The sequence below is a fragment of the Sminthopsis crassicaudata genome, chromosome 4 (genome assembly GCF_048593235.1).
Source record: "Sminthopsis crassicaudata isolate SCR6 chromosome 4, ASM4859323v1, whole genome shotgun sequence".
NCBI classification, from domain to species: Eukaryota; Metazoa; Chordata; class Mammalia; order Dasyuromorphia; family Dasyuridae; genus Sminthopsis; species Sminthopsis crassicaudata.
The window spans coordinates 318,271,282-318,295,281 of record NC_133620.1 but is presented as its reverse complement, the minus strand read 5'-3'; the positions used below and the strand labels follow the sequence as shown (position 1 = coordinate 318,295,281).

Below are 24,000 nucleotides of genomic sequence, written 5' to 3'. Positions count from 1 at the left end.
GCAGAACCAGGAGACCATTTATACACTTCAACAACAATACTACATGATGATCAATTCTGATAGAGGTGGCTGTCTTTAACAATGAGAGGATCCAAATCAGTTACAACTGATCTGTAATGAACAGAATCAACTACACCAAGAAAAAGAACACTGGGAAATGAGTATGCAGCACAACATAACATTTCCACTCTTTCTGTTACTGCTTGTTTGCATTTTTGTTTTTTTTTCTTCTGAGGTTATTTTATCTTCTTTCTAAATCTAATCTTTCCTGTGCAACAAGATAACGATAAATATGTATAATTATATTGTATTTAATATATACTTTAACATATTTAACATGTATGGGACTATCTGCCATCTAGGGGAAGGGGTGGTGGGAAGGAGGGGAAAAGTTGGAGCAGAAGGTTTTACAAGGGTCAATGTTGAAAAATTACCCATGCATATGTTTTATATGTAAAAAGCTATAATAAAGAATAAAATTAAAAAAAAAAAAGAAATAAATATAAAATGATCTTTTGTTTTTTAATATGATAGTTAAATTGATTATTGAACATATTTATTTTTCATGGTTGGATTGTCCATGACTTTTTTGTGTGTTTGAAAATCTCTAAAGATATGTAGACATAGATCTATATCTATCCACATACAAACACAAAATACATTATTTTAAGACTGTATTTTGTTTGAGTCAAAAGCTTTTTCTGCATAGTACTATTTTATATTTTATGAAAATTGTCATAAAGATAAGAAAGTATTACTTGAATCAAAATATTTGGATTTAAATTTGGATCAGCTGTATCTCCTGTCAAACTCCTGTCCTCTCAATTTTTAAAAAAATCATGAGGTAATATAATATTCCATTATAGTGGCATAGTGGAAAAAGTGCCAGATGAGAAATCAGTAAACCTTAATATGAACCTTAGTTCAGATATTCATTGGTTACTGATGATCAGCAAGTCAGTTATCTTCTTTTAATCCCTGTTCTTATCCGTGAAATGAACATAATAATAAATGTTACCTCACAGAGTTCAGGCCAGGTTGTTAAGGGATTTAACAACTAAACAGAGAGGTTTACATTTTATCTTAGACATAATAGAAAGCCACTTGAATTGATTGAATTAAGTAGTCAAATAGACAGAGCTGCACTTAAAGTCACTGACAGTTGTGTGTAGGATAGCCTGGAGTAGAGAGAGAGATGAAGTGGATCAACTAAGAGGCTGGTGCAAAAATCTAGGTGAGAAGTAAAGAAGGCCTGAACTAAGATGGTATCTGTGAAGAGAGGAGTCATGAAAGATACACTGATTATAATGTCTTTGACAGAAATAGGAAAGAGGGATGGATGGATGTGTGTGTGATTATGAGATCATAGTCAGTTTGGTTTTATAGTTTAAAATATAAAATTGATAACACAAAGGAGAAACTGAGATTAGAAATGTAATTATATACATTTGGGTGTGTGTATATGTATGTACATATATTGTGAGTCATTTGCATATTGATAATAATTAAACCCATGAAAACTGAGAATCCATGTCACAGAGAAAATATAGAGAGAGGTGAAAAGAGGAATTAGGACATAACCATGGGGGATAGCCACAGTTATAAGATATGATCTGGATGATGATCAAGCGAAGGGCTCAGGAAGGAGATGATAAAAAATGAGAAGAGTGTTACAAAACCCAGAGGTAAAAAAGTATCTGATAGAAGAGGATGGTTATCAAATGCAACTACTAGTTCTAGGGGAATCATGAATGAGAAAAGAGGATCAGATTTCAAATTCAGTGACTCTTGACAACTTTGAAGAAATCTATTTTAGATGAATGATGCAATCAGATGCCAGATTGTAAAGGGTTGAGGAGCAAATGAGAAGAGAAGAAACCAAGGCAGCAAGTATAAAAAACATTTTAAAGTTTCATTGAGAAAAAGAGGAGTGATATAGGATAACACCTTGAGGGGATGATGGAGTCTAGGGAAAGTTTTTCAAGGATTTTGAAAGGAAATGTTTGAAAGTAGTAGGGAAGGTATCAGTACATAAGGATAGCTTGAAGATTTAAGAGGTGATTGAGTATGCGATTTTTTGGGAGAAAATGGGAGGGAATAGGATTAATGCACATGTAGAGGGGCTGGTTTTTAGCAAGGATAATGAACATCTCATTGTCAGAGATTGGATAAAAGGAGAGAGAAGGAAATGCTGAAAGAGGGTTTTGAAATGAAGAAGGAGAAAAGAAGAAGCTCACGTCAAATAGCCTCAATTTTCTCAGTAAAGTAAGAGGCAAGGTCCAAGAGGAGGTTTGGAATAGCTTCTGTGGGAGGTGAGACAGGGAACCAATTAGGGAAAAATATACATATATGAAGCACTAGACAAATGTGAATAATTATTATTGTGTTTGTAATGTGTTATAAATGAGCCCATCTTCTAAAAATGGTGTCCTTGGCTACCACATCTTTCTACTTGGCAAAAAGAACAAGAACAAGTTTTTGGTGGTATCTTGAATCTTTTTGTCCTTCTCATTTTGTTAATTGTTTTGTATCAGTTAAAAGTTTCTTTACTTTTGTCTACTTATGATTTTGCAGTTAACCACTTATTTAAAAATATGTTAGAGGTTCTGACATTATTTACTAATAGAATGCCATTTTTCAAACTTTATTTCTTCTATTTTGACACTGATTCTGACCTTTTCTTTAACTAGGAGATGACCTACTTCTACAAATAGCTGACTGGAAAAACTCTTAGATTGATACTCAGTCATATTCATTCTGGTAAGATGCACTTCATTTTACTTACTGTAATGTTGTTCAGCTCTTTCCCCAGAAAATAAGCTGTCAAAGAATACTAAGAGGCAGATTTCTAATACGGAAATAAAAGCTATCAATATTAAAAATCTCCAAAATAAGAGAAATATAAATTGTTCTATCCATACCCATCAGATTAGCAAAGATGACAAAAACAGGAAAATGACAATTGTTGAAAGAGCTCTTTAAGGCAGGACCAGAAGATCATTATATACTTCAACAACAATAATATATGATGATCAATTCCAATGGAGGTGGCCCTCTTCAACAATGAGATGAATCAAATCAGTTCCAGTAATGAATTGTACTCTGGGAAATGAGTATGAGCCACTACATGATGTTAGGATTACAAGGTGATAACTCAGGTTGTCTGGGCAATTCTCTGGCTCAGAATTCACACCTTTGGTTCAGGCCTTTGAAGGGAGTTTACACCTTTGGACTTCTGAGGTAGAGTTTACATGTTTAAAAGAAGTTTGCACCTTTAAGTAAAGCAAGTTCATTGGTTGAAGTATTTTCCCAGGCCTCGTTTAGTTCTCACTAGCTCATTCTCTGCGACAATAAAAGAGGCAACATTGAGCCTGGAGAGGAGGGATTGAGTTTAGATGGCACAGAGGAAAAGATTTTATAGAAAAGAGATCTCCTCCCAGAGAAGGATTATAACTTAGAGACGACAGGACTTTACACTTTGGCACCTGACATGGGGCAAAGACTTTTGCCTATCCTGACAAGGACTTATTCTGAGCCCTTCAGAGAAGCTGGCCTGGACCTTCACATTTTGGCACCCAAATATACAATTCCCGATCCCTCTATTTTTGTCTGCCTGCATTTTGGATTTCCTTCATAGGTTAATTGTACATTATTTCAAAGTCTGATTCTTTTTGTACAGCAAAATAACTGTATGGACATGTATCCATATATTGTATTTAACATATACTTTAACATATTTAACATGTATTGGCCAACTTGCCATGTGGGCTGGGGGGAAGGAGGGGAAAAATTGGAACAAAATTACCCATCTTGTAAATAAAAAGCTATAATTTAAAAAATAAAAAAAAAAGAAAGAGCTCTGGAAGGATAAGAATACAAATGACTTGTTGGATGTAACCACTCTGGAAAACAATTTGGAAATATTTTTTAAAAAGCAATAAATGGTGCAGCTATGTGGTGCAGTGGATAGAGCACTAGCCCTAAAGTCAGGAGGACCTGAGTTCAAATCTGGTCTTAGACATTTATTAGCTGTGTGACCCTGGACAAGTCACAACCCCAATTACTTCAGCAAAAAAATAAATAGAATAAATTAAAAAAAAAAAAAAGCAATAAATTGGGTCTGTTGACCCAATAACCCCTATAAATACCAGAGAAAGCCATCATTCAAAAGGGTGAAACTTATACACTCAAAAATATTTAAAGGAGTATTTTTTTTTGGTAACAAAAAACTGGAAACAAAGGATGCCCCATAATTGGGAACTAGTTGAACAATTATGCTATGTGAATGTGATGGAAAGTTATTCTATCATAATACGTATCAATTCAGAGAAACCACAAAGAGGTGAACTGATGCAGTATGAAAAGGGTTGAAGCAGGAAAACAATTTATATAATACCATAAGAAAAAACAACTTTGAAAACATACCAGAGCAATCGATCATAACTAGAGAAGAGTGATGTTGTTAGCCACAAGTTGGAAAAATGATGATGGGCACAGAGGAACAGAATTAAACAGATTCTGAAATATAGACAATGTAGTGAATTATATGGCTTGACTACCTTTATGTGATGCAAGAGAAAGTTGATATTGGGGGGAGATAGTAAGGATTGTGACAGAAATGAAAAAAAAAACAGAAAAAAGTTATTTTTAAAAACTGTTAAATTTAAAACAATAATAAAAACCAAATGAAAAACTTTATAGTTTGCTGTAACAATCTTTTTTTTTTTTTTTTGCTACTGTACTCTAGAATGTTTAAATCTGCTGATAATTTATAAATTTATAAAAAAAAAAACATTCCTTTGTATGGAATCAAGATTTTTTCAGCTTTGCTTAAGAAATCTTTGGCCTCTTTCATTCTTGGATGTCTAAGCACATATTCCAGATTGTTGTTGCTGTTGCTATATTCTCTTGGTCCTAGCTTCTTATTGAAGTCACAAAGTATTAAAATAATTAGTTTGATGAGTTGTGTCAAGGTGCTCATGTAACTTCCCTACTTCTTTATCCTCTGCAATGGATATGGGTGCATTAGCTGCCATGGAATGCTGATGCCAGTTAGCATTTATATAGCACTTTAAGTTTGTAAGGCATTTTATATATTATCTCATTTGGTTCTTACAGCAATGGTAGAGATGGGGAAAATGAAACCAAGAGAGTAGATAAGGGATTTGCCTAGGGTCACACAGCTAATAAGTGTCATATTGAAACTTAGGTCTTCTTGATTCTAAGTGCAGTACTGAATCCACCAAACTACCTAGCTACTTAGTCTATATGAGAAATGTAAAATGAGAAGAACAAGTGCCTCAAGAAATAATCTTTATTAATCCAAAATAAAAAGGCACAAGCCTTTGGGTACAAAATGGAACCACTAATTCCTTTAGCATAGTTACATTTAATTTAATTTTTTTTTTTCTCTGAGGCTGGGGTTAAGTGACTTGCCCAGGGTCACACAGCTAGAAAGTGTTAAGTGTCTGAGACCAGATTTGAACTCAGGTCCTCCTGAATTCAGGGCTGGTGCTCTATCCACTGCGCCACCTAGCTGCCCCTATAGTAGTCAATTCAATGTGGAATTGCTATCACTAGGATAATATGTTATCACATAGAAAAAATATAAAGGCTATATGTCTAAGTCCAGCAGCAAAGAGAAATAACAAATCAATTTCACTGAATGGGTCGGAAACACTCCATTTTTAAGCTAGTAAAATAAGCTTTTAGGTATGTTACCTTAAAGACAGCAGGTGTTCCAGCAAAATGGAATCAAACAGGGAGCCCATAGCGCTCATGAGTGCTGCCTAAAAGAAACTTGCAACCAAAAAAACATAAATAATGATTGGTTTTCCAAGTGAATATGAAGCTTGCAGGGATGCTTTTATAAAGTTTAGTGACTGCCATTTTTATTTGAGTTTGTTCTATTAGACTTTCTAGTTATTATTATTATTATTTTAGGATATGGATTCACTATATTGATTCCTGAAGGGAAAGTAAAGGATTCATCTTAGCTTGCGTATACTAGTAAGAGTATATATAATTGTAATGCCTCAGACAGGCAGCATTGCACAGGGGAGAGAAAGGGAGCTGTAAAGCCATTAGACTTAGATTCAGGTTCCATTTCTGATAAATACCAACTGATTAATCCTATGCAAAGTCATTAATTTCTCACTCTCATAAGTTGATGAGATATAGTTGATGCACATTAGCAAAGGTGTGCATCATCAGAAGTTCCCAATATTAATGAATCATAACCATAACACTATATAATAGCTAACATTTATATTGTGATATAAGAATTTTAAAGTGATTCCATTTGAAAAATGATGGTGTGAGAGAGGTCTGGATGTAAGGATACCTTGAATGCCTGGTGAAAGAATGCACATTTTCTTTAGACTAATAAGAGAGATGTAGAAGGGTTTGAGTAAAGGAGTAATACAGTCAGATGTGTTTTAGAAATATTGTTTTGGAAGAAGTGTGAGAAACTGATAAAAAAAAAAAAAGGACTGTTCCTAGAGAAATTCATTGGGAGGCTACTATTAGTCCAATTAAAAGGTAGTAAGTATTTGAAATATAGTAATAGCAAAGAGGATGGAAAGAAGGGGGGGGATAAATTGAAGAGCTATTTAAGAGAGATTCTATAGTCTTTGGCAGGACATAGGGCTGAAAGAGAGAAAAGTCAAAGCTGGTTCTAAAGTTTAGACTCAGAGTGAGTGTAAAAATGGTGGTACCATCAAAAGATAATTTTGTTTAGAGATGTTATTCTGACTCCATCCAGCTCTTTGCTTACTGCAGCACTTCCTCTTTTTTTTTAAATTACAGCTTTTTATTTACACGATATATGCATGAGTAATTTTTCAGTATTGACAATTTCAAAACCTTTTGTTCCAATTTTCTCTCTCCTTCCCCCCACCCTTTCCCCCAGATGGCAGGTTGACCAATACATGTTAATTATGTTAAAGTATAAGTTAAATACAATATATGCATACATGTCCATATAGCTATTTTGCTGTACAAAAAGAATCAGACTTTGAAATAATGTACAATTAATCTGTGAAGGAAATCAAAAATACTGCAGCACTTTTTCAAAAAGATCCAAGGCCACCCAAAACAAGATAAGCTGAACAACTCATACAGAGAAAACTGAGTTGAAGGAGGACACATGTTGCCCAGATTATGACACCATGGACAATGAGATAAACCCAGAACTGAAGAGGAGGAGAGTAGGCTGGATTAAATTTGGGAAACTACACAACACTTTCAATCATCCCAAATTGTTGTTTGACAGCAAGATCTATTTTTCTAAACTAATATTCACCTGGTGATGTTAGTAGTTTTGTGGTTGCCAAATATAGCATGAAGCATTCAAATTGTAGAAGGATCAAAATTTGAGGTGACCCAAAGATTAACAAAACGATGTATGATGAATATAAGTAGAATTTTGCAAAAAGTGGGATTTTCAGGATAAGTAGTATAAAAGAACATTATGAATATGGCTGCCTGAAAAAAATGGTGGAGCCTATCATACAGGAAGAGAGACAGAGGCCCAAGTGTTACACTGGCATCTATGAAATATAAGAAGACTTAAAAAATAAGTCTTTGGAATGTCAATAGAAGAATTTCTAAATAAAAGGACAACAATCACACAGATTGAGAAGGCATGAATGTGTAAAAATTGACACAAGAGGAGAGCATCCCGACATCTATTAGGTCCTAGATCCAGATATGCTTTAGGGTTAAGATGTTTCTATCTCACAATCCCATTATGTAGGTGAATCTCAAAGATGGCAAGGTTGTTGAATGATAATTGTGCAATAAGGACTGAAAATAGCATTAGAAAAGGAATATAATAATAATAAAAAAGGAGTAATGGCTTAGGAGTATATTCTCCTAATAATAGACAGGGGAATAAGGAACACAAGAGATAGAGCTTTCAATTCTAGTACCTCTCTCTTATATTGGACTTTTATGGCCATTCTTTTAGATACTGTAATCATCTTCTGGCTGGTCTTTCTGTCTCTATCTTTTAGAATCTTTCCCTCACTGCTAAATCAGTCTTTTAAAAACTTTTATTAATATCTTTTGTTTTGGCATCACCTTCACCTTCAAATGCATCTTTCCATAATCCCTTCCTCAGAGAGCCATTGCTTGTAACAAAGAATGAAAAAGAGGGAAAAAAGTGATTTAGCACCTAAGCCTGACAATATATGGTACCCCACACCTATACTTCCTCATATCCAAAGCAATTTTTCTAACACTGAAATATTTTGTACTAATTCAATTATTTGTTGAATTAAAATAGTCCAGAGTTCATCAAACCATAGATTTGGAGTTAAAAGTGAAACCAGAGGTCATAAAAAACAGAATCACCTCAGTAAATGATTCACCAAAATCATATAATTTTAGAACTTGGAGGACTTGAATGTTCTAGTTCTCTTAGAGATGAAGGAAAGTTTGATTCAAAAATCTTAGTAGCTTCCTATTGCCTAGAAAATAAAATATAAAGGATAGTTTAGTATTTCAGGTACTACATAATGTGGTACAAATTGACCCTTTTAGATTAACTTCACAATACCTCCTTTAAAACATTTTATATTCCAGCCAAACTCCCTGATCACACCCTGTCTTCCTCTCTTACCTCCATGTTTTTGTACTAGCTGAACAACATGCCCCTGGAGCTTAGCCTGCTGAAATCCTCCAACTTCCTTTAAGGCTCAAGTCAGATGTCACCTTTTCTCTGAAAATTCTTTAGTTCTTTCCAGCTAAAACTAATCCTGGCCTTCTCAAATATTTTTATCATACTTGTCTGGATTTTTCCTATGATCTAATGACATTATGCAAATAAAAGTTTCATGGTTACTTTCATATATTTATATATGTGATATCCTCCTGTAAAAGAGTATAAACTCATTGAGACCAGAGATTGCTGCTTTTGCTCAAAGAGATAAATTAAATATGCTTAATTGTGAAATAGAATTTTAACAAACCTAAATTAACTACAAAATTTTCTTTTTTTGGTATAGCAATGTGTAAACTTTGTAGAAAAACTATCCTTGTATTATGATATATGGAGAAATGATTTTCATGAGGAGCATATCTTGAGATCAATAAGCTAAAAGATCCGTGCACTTGTTTTTTAGAAATATCATAGATAGGTCTAGGTGGGGCTAAAATAATTTGACTGTGTGTTCTAGCTATCTGTCAGGGACATAAAATACACTCAAATATAAAATTTTAAATTTGAAATGAATATTAGCCTTTCTATTCTAGTTGTGATTTTACTAAAGGATTTAAAAAATTTTAACTTTACTATGACTTGGCTGAACCAACAACAATCTGAGTTTAATTAATAAAAAAAGTTCAAAACTACAAAGCTGGTTTGGTTTCAAATTGTAATTTTTGTCACCAAATTTGCTCTTCTTTCTGAATTCTCATTTTTTGTTAATAATTCTATCCTTGCAAGTCAGTTACCCATTCTTCAAACTTCAGTGTCTTTCCTCTTTCTTATTAAATATATTTAATCAGCTGTCGAATGCTATTGATATAACAATCATCATGCCTTTCACATCTACTCCTTTCCTCTCAGCTGCCAATGTTTTCATTCAGACCCATCATAACCACTGAAATGTACTACCAAAATATGGCTTCTAGCTTTTCTAAACTCTTCTATTAAAATTTTTATTTTTTTAAATTATGAAAGTGACAAACATTTGGAAACATAAACATTTCAATATGCAAAAATGTATTTATATATAAACTATGGACTTCTATAAGACAGTGTGCTTTTTAAAAAGTATATTAAATTTGATGTGATAATGACAAATTGCTCTGTTTCAGTATGTACTCTTTTGTATATTTTTAAATGTTCTAATCTTCCTTCCTCCGTCCCTTTCTCATTCTTCCTTTCCTTCCTTCCATTCTTCCTTTCTTCTTTCCTTCCTTCCTTATTACATCCCCAATTTTTAATTTTAAAATTTTTTTTCTTCACCTCATTTTTTTTAAAATTAATTTTATAATTATAATTTTTTTTGACAGTACATATGCCTGGGTAATTTTTTTTACAACATTATCCCTTTTTACAACATTATTACAACATTACAACATTATTCACTTTTCCAAATTTTCCCCTCCCTTCCTCTACTCCCTCCCCTAGATGACAGGCAATCCCATACATAATAAATGTGTTAAAGTATATCCTAGATACAATATATGTGTGTAAAACCAAATTTCTTGTTGCACGGTAAGAATTGGATTTCCTGGGTAGAAAGACAATAGTGCAAACATTTTACACTCATTTCCCAATGTTCCTTCTCTGGGTGTAGCTGTTTCTGTCCATCATTGATCAACTGGAACCGAATTGGATCTTCTCTATGTTGAAGATATCCACTTCAATTAGAATATATCTTCATACAATATCGTTGTTGAAGTGTATAGTGATCTCCTGGTTCTCTGCTCATTTCACTCAGCATCAGTTGATGTTAAGTCTCTCCAAGCCTCTCTGTATTCATCCTGCTACTCATTTCTTACAGAGCAATAATATTCCATAACATTCATATACCACAATTTACCCAACCATTCTCCAATTGATGGACATACATTCATTTTCCAGTTTCTAACCACTACAAAAAGAGCTGCCACAAACATTTTGGCCCATACAGGTCCCTTTCCCTTCTTTAGTATTTCCTTGGGATATAAGCCCAGTAGTAGCACTGCTGGATCAAAGGGTAGGCACAGTTTGATAACTTTTTGGGCATAGTTCCAGATTGCTCTCCAGAATGGTTTGATTCTTTCACAACTCCACCAATAATGCATCAGTGTCCCAGTTTTCCCACATCCCCTCCAACATTCATCATTATTTGTTCCTGTCATCTTAGCCAATCTGACAGGTGTGTAGTGGTATCTCAGAGTTGTCTTAATTTGCATTTCTCTGATCAGTAGTGATTTGGAACACTCTTTCATATGAGTGGAAATAGTTTTAATTTCATCATCTGAGAATTATCTGTTCATATCCTTTGACCATTTATCAATTGGAGAATGGTTTGATTTCTTATAAATTAGAGTCAGTTCTCTATATATTTTGGAAATGAGGCCTTTATCAGAACCTTTAACCGTAAAAATATTTTCTCAATTTGTTACTTCCCTTCTAATCTTGTTTGAATTAATTTTGTTAGTATAAAAGCCTTTTAATTTGATGTAATCAAAATCTTCTATTTTGTGATCAATAATGATCTCTAGTTCTCCTCTGGTCATAAATTCCTTCCTCCTCCACAAGTCTGAGAGGTAAACTATCCTCTGTTCCTCTAATCTATGTATGATCTCATTCTTTATGCCTAAATCATAGACCCATTTTGATCTTATCTTGGTATATGGTGTTAAGTATGGGTCCACATCCCCAATTTTTTAATGGTATAAGAATCCATATATCATTTGGCTAGTCTTCAATTAATAGATACTCACTTTTCGAGTTATTTGTTTTCACAAAAATGGATACCTATAACTTTTTTTTTTTGGTAATATGGGTCTCTTTCTTTGAATTCTGGGTGAATAAGCTTAGCAGTGGTATTGAATGATCAGAGTTTAGTGAAATTTCAGGATATAATTTGAAATTGCTTTCAAGACTCATTGGATCAATTCATTGCTTTTATCAATCCCTCCAATAATTATGATTTTCTTTTTCTGGAATTTTTGATAATCTGATGGTTCTGAGAAGGAAGATCAGAGTTGTTTTCATTTGCATTTTTATTATTATTAATGATTAGTGGCACTAAAAAAAATAACCCTATTAACAATAGCTGGCACTTCTTATTTTGAAAATTGCGTGTTTTAAAATTCTTTTAAGGGCAACTGGGTGGTATAGTAGATAGAGTACCAGCCTTGAAGTCAGGAGGACCTGAGTTCAAATCTGGTATCATACACTTAACACTTCCTAGCTGTTTGACCCTGGATAAGTCACTTAATCCCAATTGCCTCAGCAAAAAACAAAAACAAAAACAAAAACAAAAAAACACCCTTAAAAATTAATTAAAATTTTTAAAAATTTTTTTCTCTTGTATCTCTTTCTCCCTCTTTCCCACCAGGATAAAAAAAATTTAAAAAAAAGAACAACAAAACCTTTGCAACATATATGCATAGTCAAGCAAAATAAATTCACACATTAGTCATGTCCAAGAATGTATGTCTCCATTTGAATAATCTGTCCACCTTAGTTCAAAGATGGGTAGCATTTTTCATTGGTTCTCTGGAATTATTTTGGGAATGCATAGACCAGAGTTCTTAAAGCAGCTACTGTTCTTGATTGTGTAGATAAACATATCTTACATATGAGACCTTAGCAGAAAAATCTGATGCAGAGACTTTATTTTCAATTAACTGTTTTCTTTCTAATTCTAACTGCATTGGTTTTGTGTGTAAAAGCTTTTCAATTTTATGTAATCAAAACTGCCCACTTTATCTTCTGATTAGTTAAGAACTTTCTATATATCCATAGCTTTGAAAGATGTCTATTTATCTTCTCTCTTTTATTTAGGATAAGAGTTTTTATTTTTAGGTTGTGGATCTATTTTTTCCAATTCGTTTTTCACATTGCTGCCAAAGTCATTTTTCAGATTAGTATCAGCATAGATAGTCTTACTCTCTTGCCTAATTCTTAGTGAACAGAAGTTCAAGATTTTTAGCACTGCTATAAAAAAGGGCCTCCAAATTTTCATGTTCCAGCCTACTCTGGGAGCTTTTCCTTATATCAGACCACTTCATTTATTTTTATTATTTAGCCAAATCAAAACATATGTCATAGATATACCAACAACACTGTCTAGATAGCTAAGATATAGTGTTGGACTTGAGGTGAAGAAGGTCAAGAAGAAGTTTGATCCTTAACTAGCTTGTGTGATTTCGGGCAAGTCAATTAGCCTGTTTTAGCTTTATTTTTAAAATGGGGATAATACTAGCATCTGTTTTGGAGGGTTGCTGTATCAAATGTGATTTTATATTATATATTAATTATATGTTAAGTTTTATAAACCTTAAAATGTTATATAAGCTTGCTATATTGTTATATTATATATGTAGTATAATTATATTCTACTATTCTATTCTATTATTAATATATTAATTGTATTCTATTTCCCTCATTATGCCTTCACTAACATTGTTCTTAATCCCTGGCATATCCTTCTCCTATCTTTATCTGCTGAAATTGTATCTCTCTCTGCAAGCCTAATTCTAATGCCATCTAAATCCATGAACAATTTTCTAGTGTCCACAGGTAGAAATAATCCTTCTCATTTCAAAAGTTGTATAACAAATGATTTGTATCCTTTGTATGAGCTTATGTTACATTTTGTTTTATGAGCCAATATGACAGATATGTAAATACATGGTTGTTCTTGATCTAGTGTGAGCCCTGGGTTAAAATCATGCCTTTGAGATTTTTCTTTCTAACTTAGAATCCTTAATTCTGTTCTTTGTTTTAACTATTATTTCAAATCCCTCCTTCTACTTCTCTAATTTTTTCCTAAGCAATCTTTCTCATACTGATTACATTCTCCTTCTCCTATTCCACCACTTGGTGAATCAGTTATACTCTATATAATCGTCTGTGCTTGAATCCTTTCTCCTTTGTCTTGTTACCAATTAGACTGCCAAACCTCAGCTTTCAATTACTTCCTTTCCTATTCATATGCTGTCAAATGGAGTTGAAGAAAACTTCAAAATCAAGCCAACTGGGCCCATTACAAATATATACTACACAATCTCAATTGGACCTTCTTTGGAGAGGTAACTCATTTGTGTTTATGGAATCAGCTGATTCTTCCACTCTTCACAGAGGAATTCCAAACTTATTCATTTCTTTTCAAGGGCGCTCATGGCACCTACTTCTGCTACCTTCTCAGGTAAGGACCTTGCTTTATATTTCATCTACAAAATAAGATTCAGCTCCCTGATTTGGTCTACCAAACTTTAATGCTTCTCTTACCTCCAGGATCAAATATAAAACCTTGTGTGGCTATTTAAAACCATTTACAACCTTACCCTTCCTATTTTTTCTTAATTATGTCTTACTTCCCCAGGCTTTCTTGTTTCTCACACATGGCATTATAATTACAAGAGTTACAACTCTTGGCTTTTCACTGTCTATCTTTCCATGTCTTGGAATGTTCTCTCACTTCCATCTCTGGTTTCAAGACTCAGCTCAAAGTCTGTCTTCTGTAATAGGCCTTTCCAAGTCATTTTTCTTCCCTACTATTTTCCTTTTAAGATTATGTTCTTTATATATGTCTTATGTGTAAAATAACTGTAGTTATGTTTGCTCCTCCAGAGCTATCTGAGGATACAGACTGTTTTTACATTTCTTAGTAACCCCAGTATTTAGCACAATGTAATAAGAGTGCTTAACTCAAATAAAAGAGGCTTGTTAATTGAATGAGAAATACTAACTCTGATGCTGGACAAATCATTTAACTTTTCAATAGCCCCAGGCAATTCCTTTAAGACTTACATAATAAATATATCACCCATCAAGTATTTTGGGCAAAACTAGTCTCTATCCCTTTTAAGGGGCTTGTATTCTACAATGGGAGACAAGCATGAAAATCACATACAAGATGTACAGAGAAAAGATGGAGAGTAGTCTCAGAGGTACTAATAAGAAGGGAGGGAGAGGACTATGAGAGATATCTTGTGAAAGATTAGACAAATTTAGTCTCAAAGGAAATTAGGGACACTAAGAAGTGAATTAGAGAGCAAGCATTGCCAGTCCAGAAGGTAGTCAGTGCAGAGGAATCCCAAGTTGTTCAATTTGGTTGTAGAGTATGTAGAAGGGAATCAGGAACAATTAAGATGGAAAGTTAGGTTTATAAAGGATTTTAAATGATCTCTTGTCTTAGGATCTTTCTTTTGATCTTTGAGTCAACTGGAAAACATTGGATTTTATTGATTATGGGGGTATTATTATGGGAGGTATCCTAAAGTCCAATACTTTGGGAAAATCACTAGGGTTGTTGTGGTGGGTACAATGGCATAAAGTGGTGAGTAACATGTGACAGGGAAAAACAAGGAGGAGGTTTCTGCATTCATTTAGGCAATGAGGTCTGAAGTACAGCAATTGCTGTCAGAATCAAAAGAAGGGATAGATCTATGAAATATTATGAAGAGATGACAAAACTTGGCAAAAGAAGGAGTCAGACGAATAGTGCAGCAATATTCCTGGGAAACTGGGAAGATGATAGGGGGCTATCAGTAATATGGAAGTTCAGAAGAAAGGGGTGTGAATTCTTTTCAGTAGACAGAATCTGGATTAGTAAAGGGAGCTTTCACATGGAGAATTCCTTAGTCTAATGGAATCAAAGGCCTGAGAACCCAAGTTAATTGTTTTAAGAGTTATTTGATTAAATGCAAATATTTCTTTCTCCTACTATAATATTAGCTCTTATAAGTAAGCTATTTATTTACCTTTTTTTAAAGCTCTCAAAGTACTGAGCACAATGTTATACATGGTGTATAATTAATAAATATTCAATAAATAAGTGAGGTAGTATTCTAATCTTTCAAGGTACAATAAGGCAGTATAAAAGGTTTTATATATCAGCGATTTGCACCCATAGTTTGTAAATTTACAAAGCATTCTAAATTTGGAATGTAAAATTGAAAAACTTAAATCATTTCTGAATATATGTGTAAAACTTTAACATATGTAAGAAAAATTATTTCCAACAAATTTGAGGAGTAAAAATAACAATGGGAAAACTATTTCCAAATGCAGAAAGATTCAATTAAGATTATTAGAGGTTCATTAGAATTTCCAACTAAGATGATAATAGGTGATAACTTAATTTAAATGTATACTGTAAATAAACAGTAGACTATGTGAACACATTTAGAACACATCCTACTATGCATCCATTTATCTCTTTTTCTTGTCTTTTGCATCCATTTATCTCTTTTTTTTGTCTTTTCCCTCCCTTAAGCTAGCTTTGCTCACACCAGTTGTGTAGCCATTAATGTCTACTTGGCACTATGTCTATATTTCTTCCAGGTGTTTTGTCTCTGGCTCTTTTTCTTCTCCTTTCTTTCTCTTTCCCACTCTACCATCTGTCTTTCTTCTTTAATATGCCATTATATGAAACTGAAATGTATTTTTCATTATTTGTTTTATTCACTTGATAGATTTTATATTCTAAACTCTTAATTTGAAAAGCTGAAGAATAGTATATTTTATATTTTTCTTTTTGAAAAAGGATTCCTCAATGCTGGAATAGAAAAAAAAATCACCTCTATTTGGCTGTTATTCTTCATATAATTTTGGCTTTTCAAGTTACTTAATTTTCTTTCACTTAGATTGATAGAGCAGAAAGATGACTTTCTTAAATGTTCTGGGTGGGAGGGCCCATCTGTGATGAAAAAATCAAATATATATAATCCATAATGGAAATTTCCAGGTTGACTTGTTATCAGATAATATTTTAGAAGAATGCTATCTTTCTGATGGCAGGGGATTCAGAGAAAAATGTCTTGTGAAAGCATTTATTTTCTGTTTCTAGGATGCAGTATGATCTCTCAGAGCAGGTTATCTGGTTCAAGCCTCTCATTTTACAGGTGGAAAAACTAAGGTCCAGAAAGGGTTTGCCCAGCCTGAAGAAATCAGATTTAAAATCTGCATTATTCTTATTCTTTTTCTCTTTACGTGGAAAGAGAATAATTGCTAGGATAAGATATTAAAACTTGGTTCACAATCTTGCATGTGATACAGTTTATGCTTATTAGTCAGAAAGCTAAATAATTAGCATTATTAATCAGAAATGAAAAGCCAATTTTCATTATGCATACTTATTTAAAAAAACACAGGGGGTGCTTATGGGTACACAGGATGCCACTTTAATTCTAGATGATGCAATAGTTCTCTTGCAACAACTAGTACAGGCTGACTTCACAGCTTTATATGCACTGACATCATCTGATATAGTACTAAAAACTCCTTCTTCAGCCTTACTTCCTGTCTGAACAACAACAGTATATCTTTCCTGCTGGAGATAATTTCTATATGAAATATTTCTTCCTTCCATGTTTCTGATAGGAGCTGAAACTGATTTTGATCTCTGAACAGTTGGAAAAGATGGCATGCAGGAGACTGGGCAGAACAGAGACAATAAAACACATACATAAGCTGTGGCAAGTCAAAGTCACAATGTCAGTGTGTTGTAAGAACATAGAATCACAACTACTGAGCTGGATCCAGGGGCCCTGTAGTCTCTTCTTCCCCTGCCCTGTCACCTCTGCTTATTCCTTTTTACAATTAAGGGCTCATTTGTAAAATGAGTTGTGGGAAATGGACAAGATTTTGAATCAGGGTATTTAACTGGGTTTCAAACCCCTTGTTATTAATTATATCTGCTTGACCCTGTGCAGTTCATTCAACTTCTTTGGACCTTAGTTTGCTGGGTAAGACTTCAAAAATATTTCTAGCTCCAATTTCTATGATCTTACGTACCACCCACTTGGTTTCTAAGCACTGGGAAGATAAGACCAAGTTACATGGAGTCCTATAATAGGAAAGTATTGTATTCTTATATTGATGACCAGGTCAAAATAGTTAGCTATCACAATGAAACTGAAATGAAACTCTATAATTAAAAAAAAAACCATATAAAAATCTTTCTCAACTTACTAAAGGGATGACTCGCCTAAAGAAATTGCTTTCTTACTAAAGTATGCCATAACCATGTTTTATTGGGGAAAGTTAATAAGCATTTATATAGCACCCACTATGTGCTAGGCAGTGTGCTTAGTCTTAATTATTTATAATATTTCTATATATTATCTCAGTTGATCTTTACAACTACTTAATGAGGTAGATATTATTATCTCCATTTTATAGTTGAGAAAACTTAGGAAGACAGAGGTTAAGTGACTTCCCAGGATCAAACAGTTAGTATCTGAGATGAAGTTTGAACTCAGGTCTTCCTGATTCTAGTTGTGCTGACTGCCTAGAATGTTAAATGAACTTCTTGAAGACAAGAACTACATATGTATAATACAGATGCCAACAGCAATGATTTATAATGTCAAAGGCTTGGTTACTAAAATCCTTTCACCTAATTTTATATTTTACTTCTGCTGCACCCATGATGATCACACCCTTCATTTTGTCATCACCATCAAAATATCCCACTTTCATGTTTAAGAATTCTACAATTCCTTTTTATGATCATAATATTTTATCAGGCCATCACTTCCTAAGGTTTATGACCTCTAACCCTGTTCTTTTTCTTCCCTTTTATCCTTTAAACTCCAAGTCTTTTCCAGGCTATAACCTTTATTATACTCTCCATATTTTCTTTTCTTTTCTTTTTTCCCCTGAAGCTGGGGTTAAGTGACTTGCCCAGGGTCACACAGCTAGGAAGTGTTAAGTGTCACATTTGAACTCAGGTCCTCCTAAATTCAAGGCTGGTGCTCTCCATATTTTCTTAATCAAAGTAGCTGACCTCTATGTTACTCTCTATTCTTCAATCTCTTTCTTCCTAATCCTGCTACCAACCATTTATTTGCTGTTAATCATTTATTGATAAACTCTGATCTTGGGTTCCTCATGCCAGGTTGATGATTACTCATCATAGATTATGCTGCCTCCTTGGCTTCTATTAACATGTTGTGGAATGGAGCTGCAGAAAATTACAAAACCACTATTTGTTATCTGTCCTCAACTGGACTCTACCTGTAACAAGGCAATCCTACACCTTCTTCATTCATGAACCACCTCATCCACTATTCCAAATGCAGCTATTCTCATGCAGCTATTCCAGACTTTTTCACTCTCTCTTCCATTCTCTTAGCTATGAACTTTACTGGATAACTTATCTCAAAATCTGAAGCTGTTTGCTCTTTCTCCTCTTCTTCATCTAAAATCACTCAGAAATCTTCCCCAACTCTTAGTTCCTCCTTGACTCTCAGGAAGAGATAGTTTTCAGGATAATGCTCTCTTCCTTGACTCTCTTTTGCTGGAATTTATCCAAGTTATTCCCCACCACTCATGGGTGTTCCCCAGTGCTCTTTCCTGGCCTTTCCGCTTTTCTTCTTTTGTTTTAACTTTTTTGATGACTACATTTGATGACTGGTCATTTGGTGACTCTTATTACCATCTCTAGGAAGATGATTCCCAGTTCTAATTTTCTAAGCTCCAATTCTACATTTCCAATTTAATACTAGACATTTCTTATTGTCTATGCTGTAGGCATGCCAATCTCAACATGTTCAAAACAAAACTCATTTTTTTCCCCTTTACTTAAGTTCTCAATTACTTTGAGAAGTATCACTATTCTCCAAGTTACCAAGGCTCACAAGGGATTTGATGATCTGGCATCTTAACTCCTCACTAATCTGTTGCTAAATTTTACTTATAGCCTTCACATCTTTCATGTGAGTGTGTAAAAAATTTCTCCTCTCTATACATATAGCTACCACCTTAGGTCAAGCACTTATCATCCCTCAACTAAACCATTTTAAAAGCTTTCTAATTCCATTCAAATGCCAAAGTGATTTTCCTAAAGAATAGAAATATACTAGGAATAGTAACTGTGTTACTCCCTGTTTCCCGGCTTCAAGAAACTGTAGTGGCTCCCTATTATCTATGGGATCAATTATAAAATCTTTCCTGGCTTCCTCTCTTCTGCTTCTGCCCCATTTACCATCCATCAATCTTGAAGATTCAAGGTACATAATCTCTCTTATTAGAATGTGAGATCCCTGGGGGCAGGTATTGTGTTTTTCTCTTTCTTTGTATTCCCAGCACTAAGGACAGTGTCTGGCCCATACTGCTGGTTTAATAAATGTTTGTTGAATATTTAAGTCCTTCTAATATGGATCAAAATATAGTTTGGTTATGGAAAATTAATTTAGTTCAAGAAGAATTCAAATCACATTTCTTGCTTCTGTTAGATATGGCCATTCTTAGATATGTTCTTCTTATCAGAGAGGGATCTAGATTTGGTGGGAAGAAGGTGTTGGAGGGTTGGAGTGAGCCAGGAAAGAGGAGAAACAATGAGTCACTGAGAAGTAACACTGAGTAAGTATACAAAAAAGAAAAGAGCAACAAAGAATCTTTGGATTCACAATGTCTGAGTCAGGATTTTTACCCACAGATCACTACTAATTTTATATAAGTTTCAAGTCTCTTAATAAAACACTCACAAAAACATGAAAAACAGAATTCAAGATCTTTAATAAAAGTAATTCTGGACCAATGGGCCTACCTTATAGGCGATGCTGTTGAGCACTTTCATAGCCAAATCTGAAACATCTGGATATGGGTCAGCAGCCAGATGTAGTAGGACTCTCCAAATTTGTGTGTAAACACTATTGAAGGAAACTCCTAATTAAAAACAAACAAATAAAAAAGAAATGTTGGAATTAGGTTACTTCTTGGTAGTTCCTCTTCTGATGTCTCTAGGGAAAGTAAGTTTCTTGCAAAATGACAATACTGGAAAGAGTCAAACAGTGACAAATGATTTCAGTATTATGTTCTTGAATAGGGCTTGGGAATTAAGAAATTCTAAATCTGCAACACACAGCATAGTGTGAAACTGGCTGATGCAATCTATTTGTTAAGCTTGTATATGATTTCTTAAGGTTGAAATTTAGGGTTAAAAAGCAGAGAGAAAAAAGAAGAAATATTCTCATTTTATAAGATAGCTTAGTTTTTCTGAAATTGATAATGACAAGAATAATAATTTTATTTTATATTTTATATATACCTCATCTGATGAGGGTAATTCCATGGATTAAAACATGCTCTTTAGATGTCATTATTTTGTATACCTCAATGCTTCAAATTTGTCCTTCACCCTTTCACATCTGAGCAGATTCTTTTCATGAAGAAGAAAGGAAAGAATAAGAACGAAAACAATCTTCCCTAGGCTCCAACTTTTGGGGGCTGTGCCTTGGTGAACTTAGACTAGACCTAGTGAGGATCTACCTGACGACTTTTGGTTTGATAGGATCAGCAACAACTGATACCTCTATGGGAAGAGATTTCAAAGATGTCCAGTTACTTCTACTTCATGATGAAGCATAGGAATGAGATGTTGAACATTTCAATTTGTTAATTTAAAATACATTTATTCTCTTTACTTAACCCAACTAATGTTACTAAGTATCTACTATGTGGTAAATGTTATCAGAAAGGAAAAAAGGAATAGAAGTCATGGTTACTGCCTTTAAGGTGGACCTATTGGGAAGAAAAGAAACACCAAGTAGGATTTTAATAGGCCAAGAGAGGAAAGGGCAATTTAAACAAAAATGAAGCAGAAATGGATTTGGCCTTTCACAGACTATTCACAGACCTATTCATATGATAAATCCATCTGGTTGGAGCAGACTTCAAGTTGGATTACAGTAAAAGACAAAGTTGAGTATACAAAATTTACCCTTTCTTCTGCAGCCCATTACCTAACTTGGGAGATAAGCAATTTATTTGTTGAAATGAAGAGCTCTGGTTCATTACTGAAAAGGATATTAAAACGAAACTTTAAAATGTGTGATATTAAATGGATAGCTAATTAGCAGAATGCTAGTGAATCTTTCTGACATGTCTGGTAGATATTTAAATGTAATAAGTTTTTTAGCAGATGTTATCATGAGTGGATTCTATATCTGTTGCTCTCCAACGTTAGCCTATATTCAACAATTTGTAAACTCAACATTACCATCCTGTTTTCAATCTTACCATAATAATTTTTATGTACAAGGTAAAACAATAATGGAGTGAGATTAAATTTAAAAAGTAAGAATACCAGAACTTAAACAGGCAAATTAATATTTTTCTCTCTTCAAAGTAGAAGACCTAGGAAATTATCCTGAGAAAGAGAAAAATAATCTGTCAAAATAGTTAAGAAACCGTTGGAAAATACTCTGAAATTCACCTTTCTCTCTTAGCAGGGGGTCTCTTAAGGTGTCTGGTTCTGTGATATGTTACATTAAGACCACCAGGAAACTGCACTTTATTATTTTATTTAAGAAGAAAAAACAAATGTAGGGAGAAGAGAATCTACTTTTTAGAATCATCTATTACAATATACAGAAGGGATGTAATGGGTGAATTGGATTACATTTTCACCTACACATGCATTAAGTATACTAGTCAACCATCAAAAACAAAAATAAAAGCAAAAGTCTCAGTTATTTGATTCCTCTTCAAGATAAGAACATAAGGATTATTTTTAAAGGATGTCTCAAACTCATTAGAATGTTGCTTTAGATTTTACTCCCCTCTTTCATTTCTTTTCTTTCTTTTTTTTTTGGTTGAAAATGAAAATGTGATTTATAGTCCTGATTCAGTTCAGTGATGCATCTGAAGCAGCATATAATAGTAAGCCTGTATTGCTATGACAGTGAAAATGTTGTAAGCTCATATGCTAACAATCTCAGTTTGACTTCACATAATGAACCCTCTGCTTTTAAAAACATGGGAGAATGAGGGAAAGACTAAGAAGTAGATAGGATTATAAGAGCAAGAAAAATGAGGGGTTTAAATTAGATGATCTCTATGATCCCCTAGAAGTGTCCCATAACTGATGGTATATGTGAATAAGCAAATTTAAAATGAGCACTATCAATGGAAGTGAATAGTTTGAAAAGTAGACTAAAAAAATTGAGATGATGATGAGGGGAAAGACAGTATATTTTTAGTGACCATTAGAAGACATTGACTTTTTTTGCAGAATATCCTGGCTTTATTATGGGAGAACTCATAATTCAATTCAATTGAAATAGTTAGCACAAAAGAGAAAATTTTGATTTTTAAATCATTTCCCCTGACTACAGTGATGGGCACAGCTGTTCATTGTGATAAGATATTAATGAGGATAATGAAAAGGAACTAGTATCTAATCTTCCCCCCCCCCCCCCCCCCCTGCAACATTCTCACTCCTTGGGTCACTTATAGCAACTACTATGAATTAAAATATGGTGTTTCCCAAAACAGACATAATTCATATCACACACATCAGAGTAGTAGCAACACAGATTGCAAGTTAGACATAATTAACTCTAGTCTTTTCTAAGTAGTAGGCATTCTTAAGTGCTGCCTTACACAAGAAAAAACAAAAACAAAAAAACGCAACAACCAGGAAACTAGGATGGATATGAGCTGCTAGATGTTGAGAAAGGGCTTTGGTATCTGGAAGTGGTTGAAACCCCTAAGTGACCTGAAAGTTCTGAAAACATTTCCATGTTTAAAGTGATACAAGATCCACCAGGTGGCTTTTAGGATTATACTTGAGAGTTTTGGTCAGAAGTGTTTTAGTCAGCTAATCTAGAACTATTTATCATCAGAGAATTCAGGGAAGTGCAAGGGTGTCCATTATCTTTCTGAAAAACAGATGGTTCAGTTTCAACTGTTGATAGACATCTACACATTTATTTGGGAGGAAATATAGTGCAGTGGAATGAAGGCTGGGATGATCAAGGATCTCAGTTCGAAACCCACTCTATCACTTTTTTGGCAAGTCATAGTTCCTATTTAGGCATCAGTTTCTTAATTTATAAAATAAGGAGTATGTATTAGGTGGCCTCCAGGTGACTTTTTCAGTTCTAAATCATTAGTCTTAAGGGTTTTTCAATTCCTCAAAAGAATTAGCAATAGCCATTTCCCTTTTGAGATTATGATCCTTATTTTGACATTTTTCTCTGCTTCCATGAGGTAATCAGAGTAGTAAGGTATTCTTTTCTCCTACCTCAAAAGCATATTATGGAATGCTGCGGGGTCTGGCTTTGGCTTATGGCATTTGTGTTACCATTTCCCAGTTCCTGATTTTAGGGAATATATGACTTGCTTCCTCCTCTTCATAGGGTAATACAAACTTTACTCCCAAACTAGTTCTTTTAGCAAGAAGAGATGATGTCTGACAGTTTATATTCTCTTACTATTCACTACCTGCTGGGAACTACTGTCCCTTTTCAATACATGGAAGAATTAAATTGCTCACATGGGGAATAGAATATCTTCTATTCTCTCTAATCACAGAC

The 24,000-nt window shown here is 33.9% G+C and overlaps 1 protein-coding gene across 5 annotated transcripts in view; it reads right to left on the bottom strand.

Moving 5' to 3' along the window:
• RPTOR (regulatory associated protein of MTOR complex 1) overlaps positions 1–24,000 on the bottom strand; it is a 500,255-nt gene that overhangs the window by 100,045 nt on the left and 376,210 nt on the right. For all 5 annotated transcript variants that reach the window (XM_074260362.1, XM_074260363.1, XM_074260364.1 and 2 more), the window contains one exon: positions 20,229–20,347. In XM_074260362.1, the coding sequence (XP_074116463.1) occupies positions 20,229–20,347 (119 nt within the window). The remainder of the gene's footprint in view (positions 1–20,228; positions 20,348–24,000) is intronic.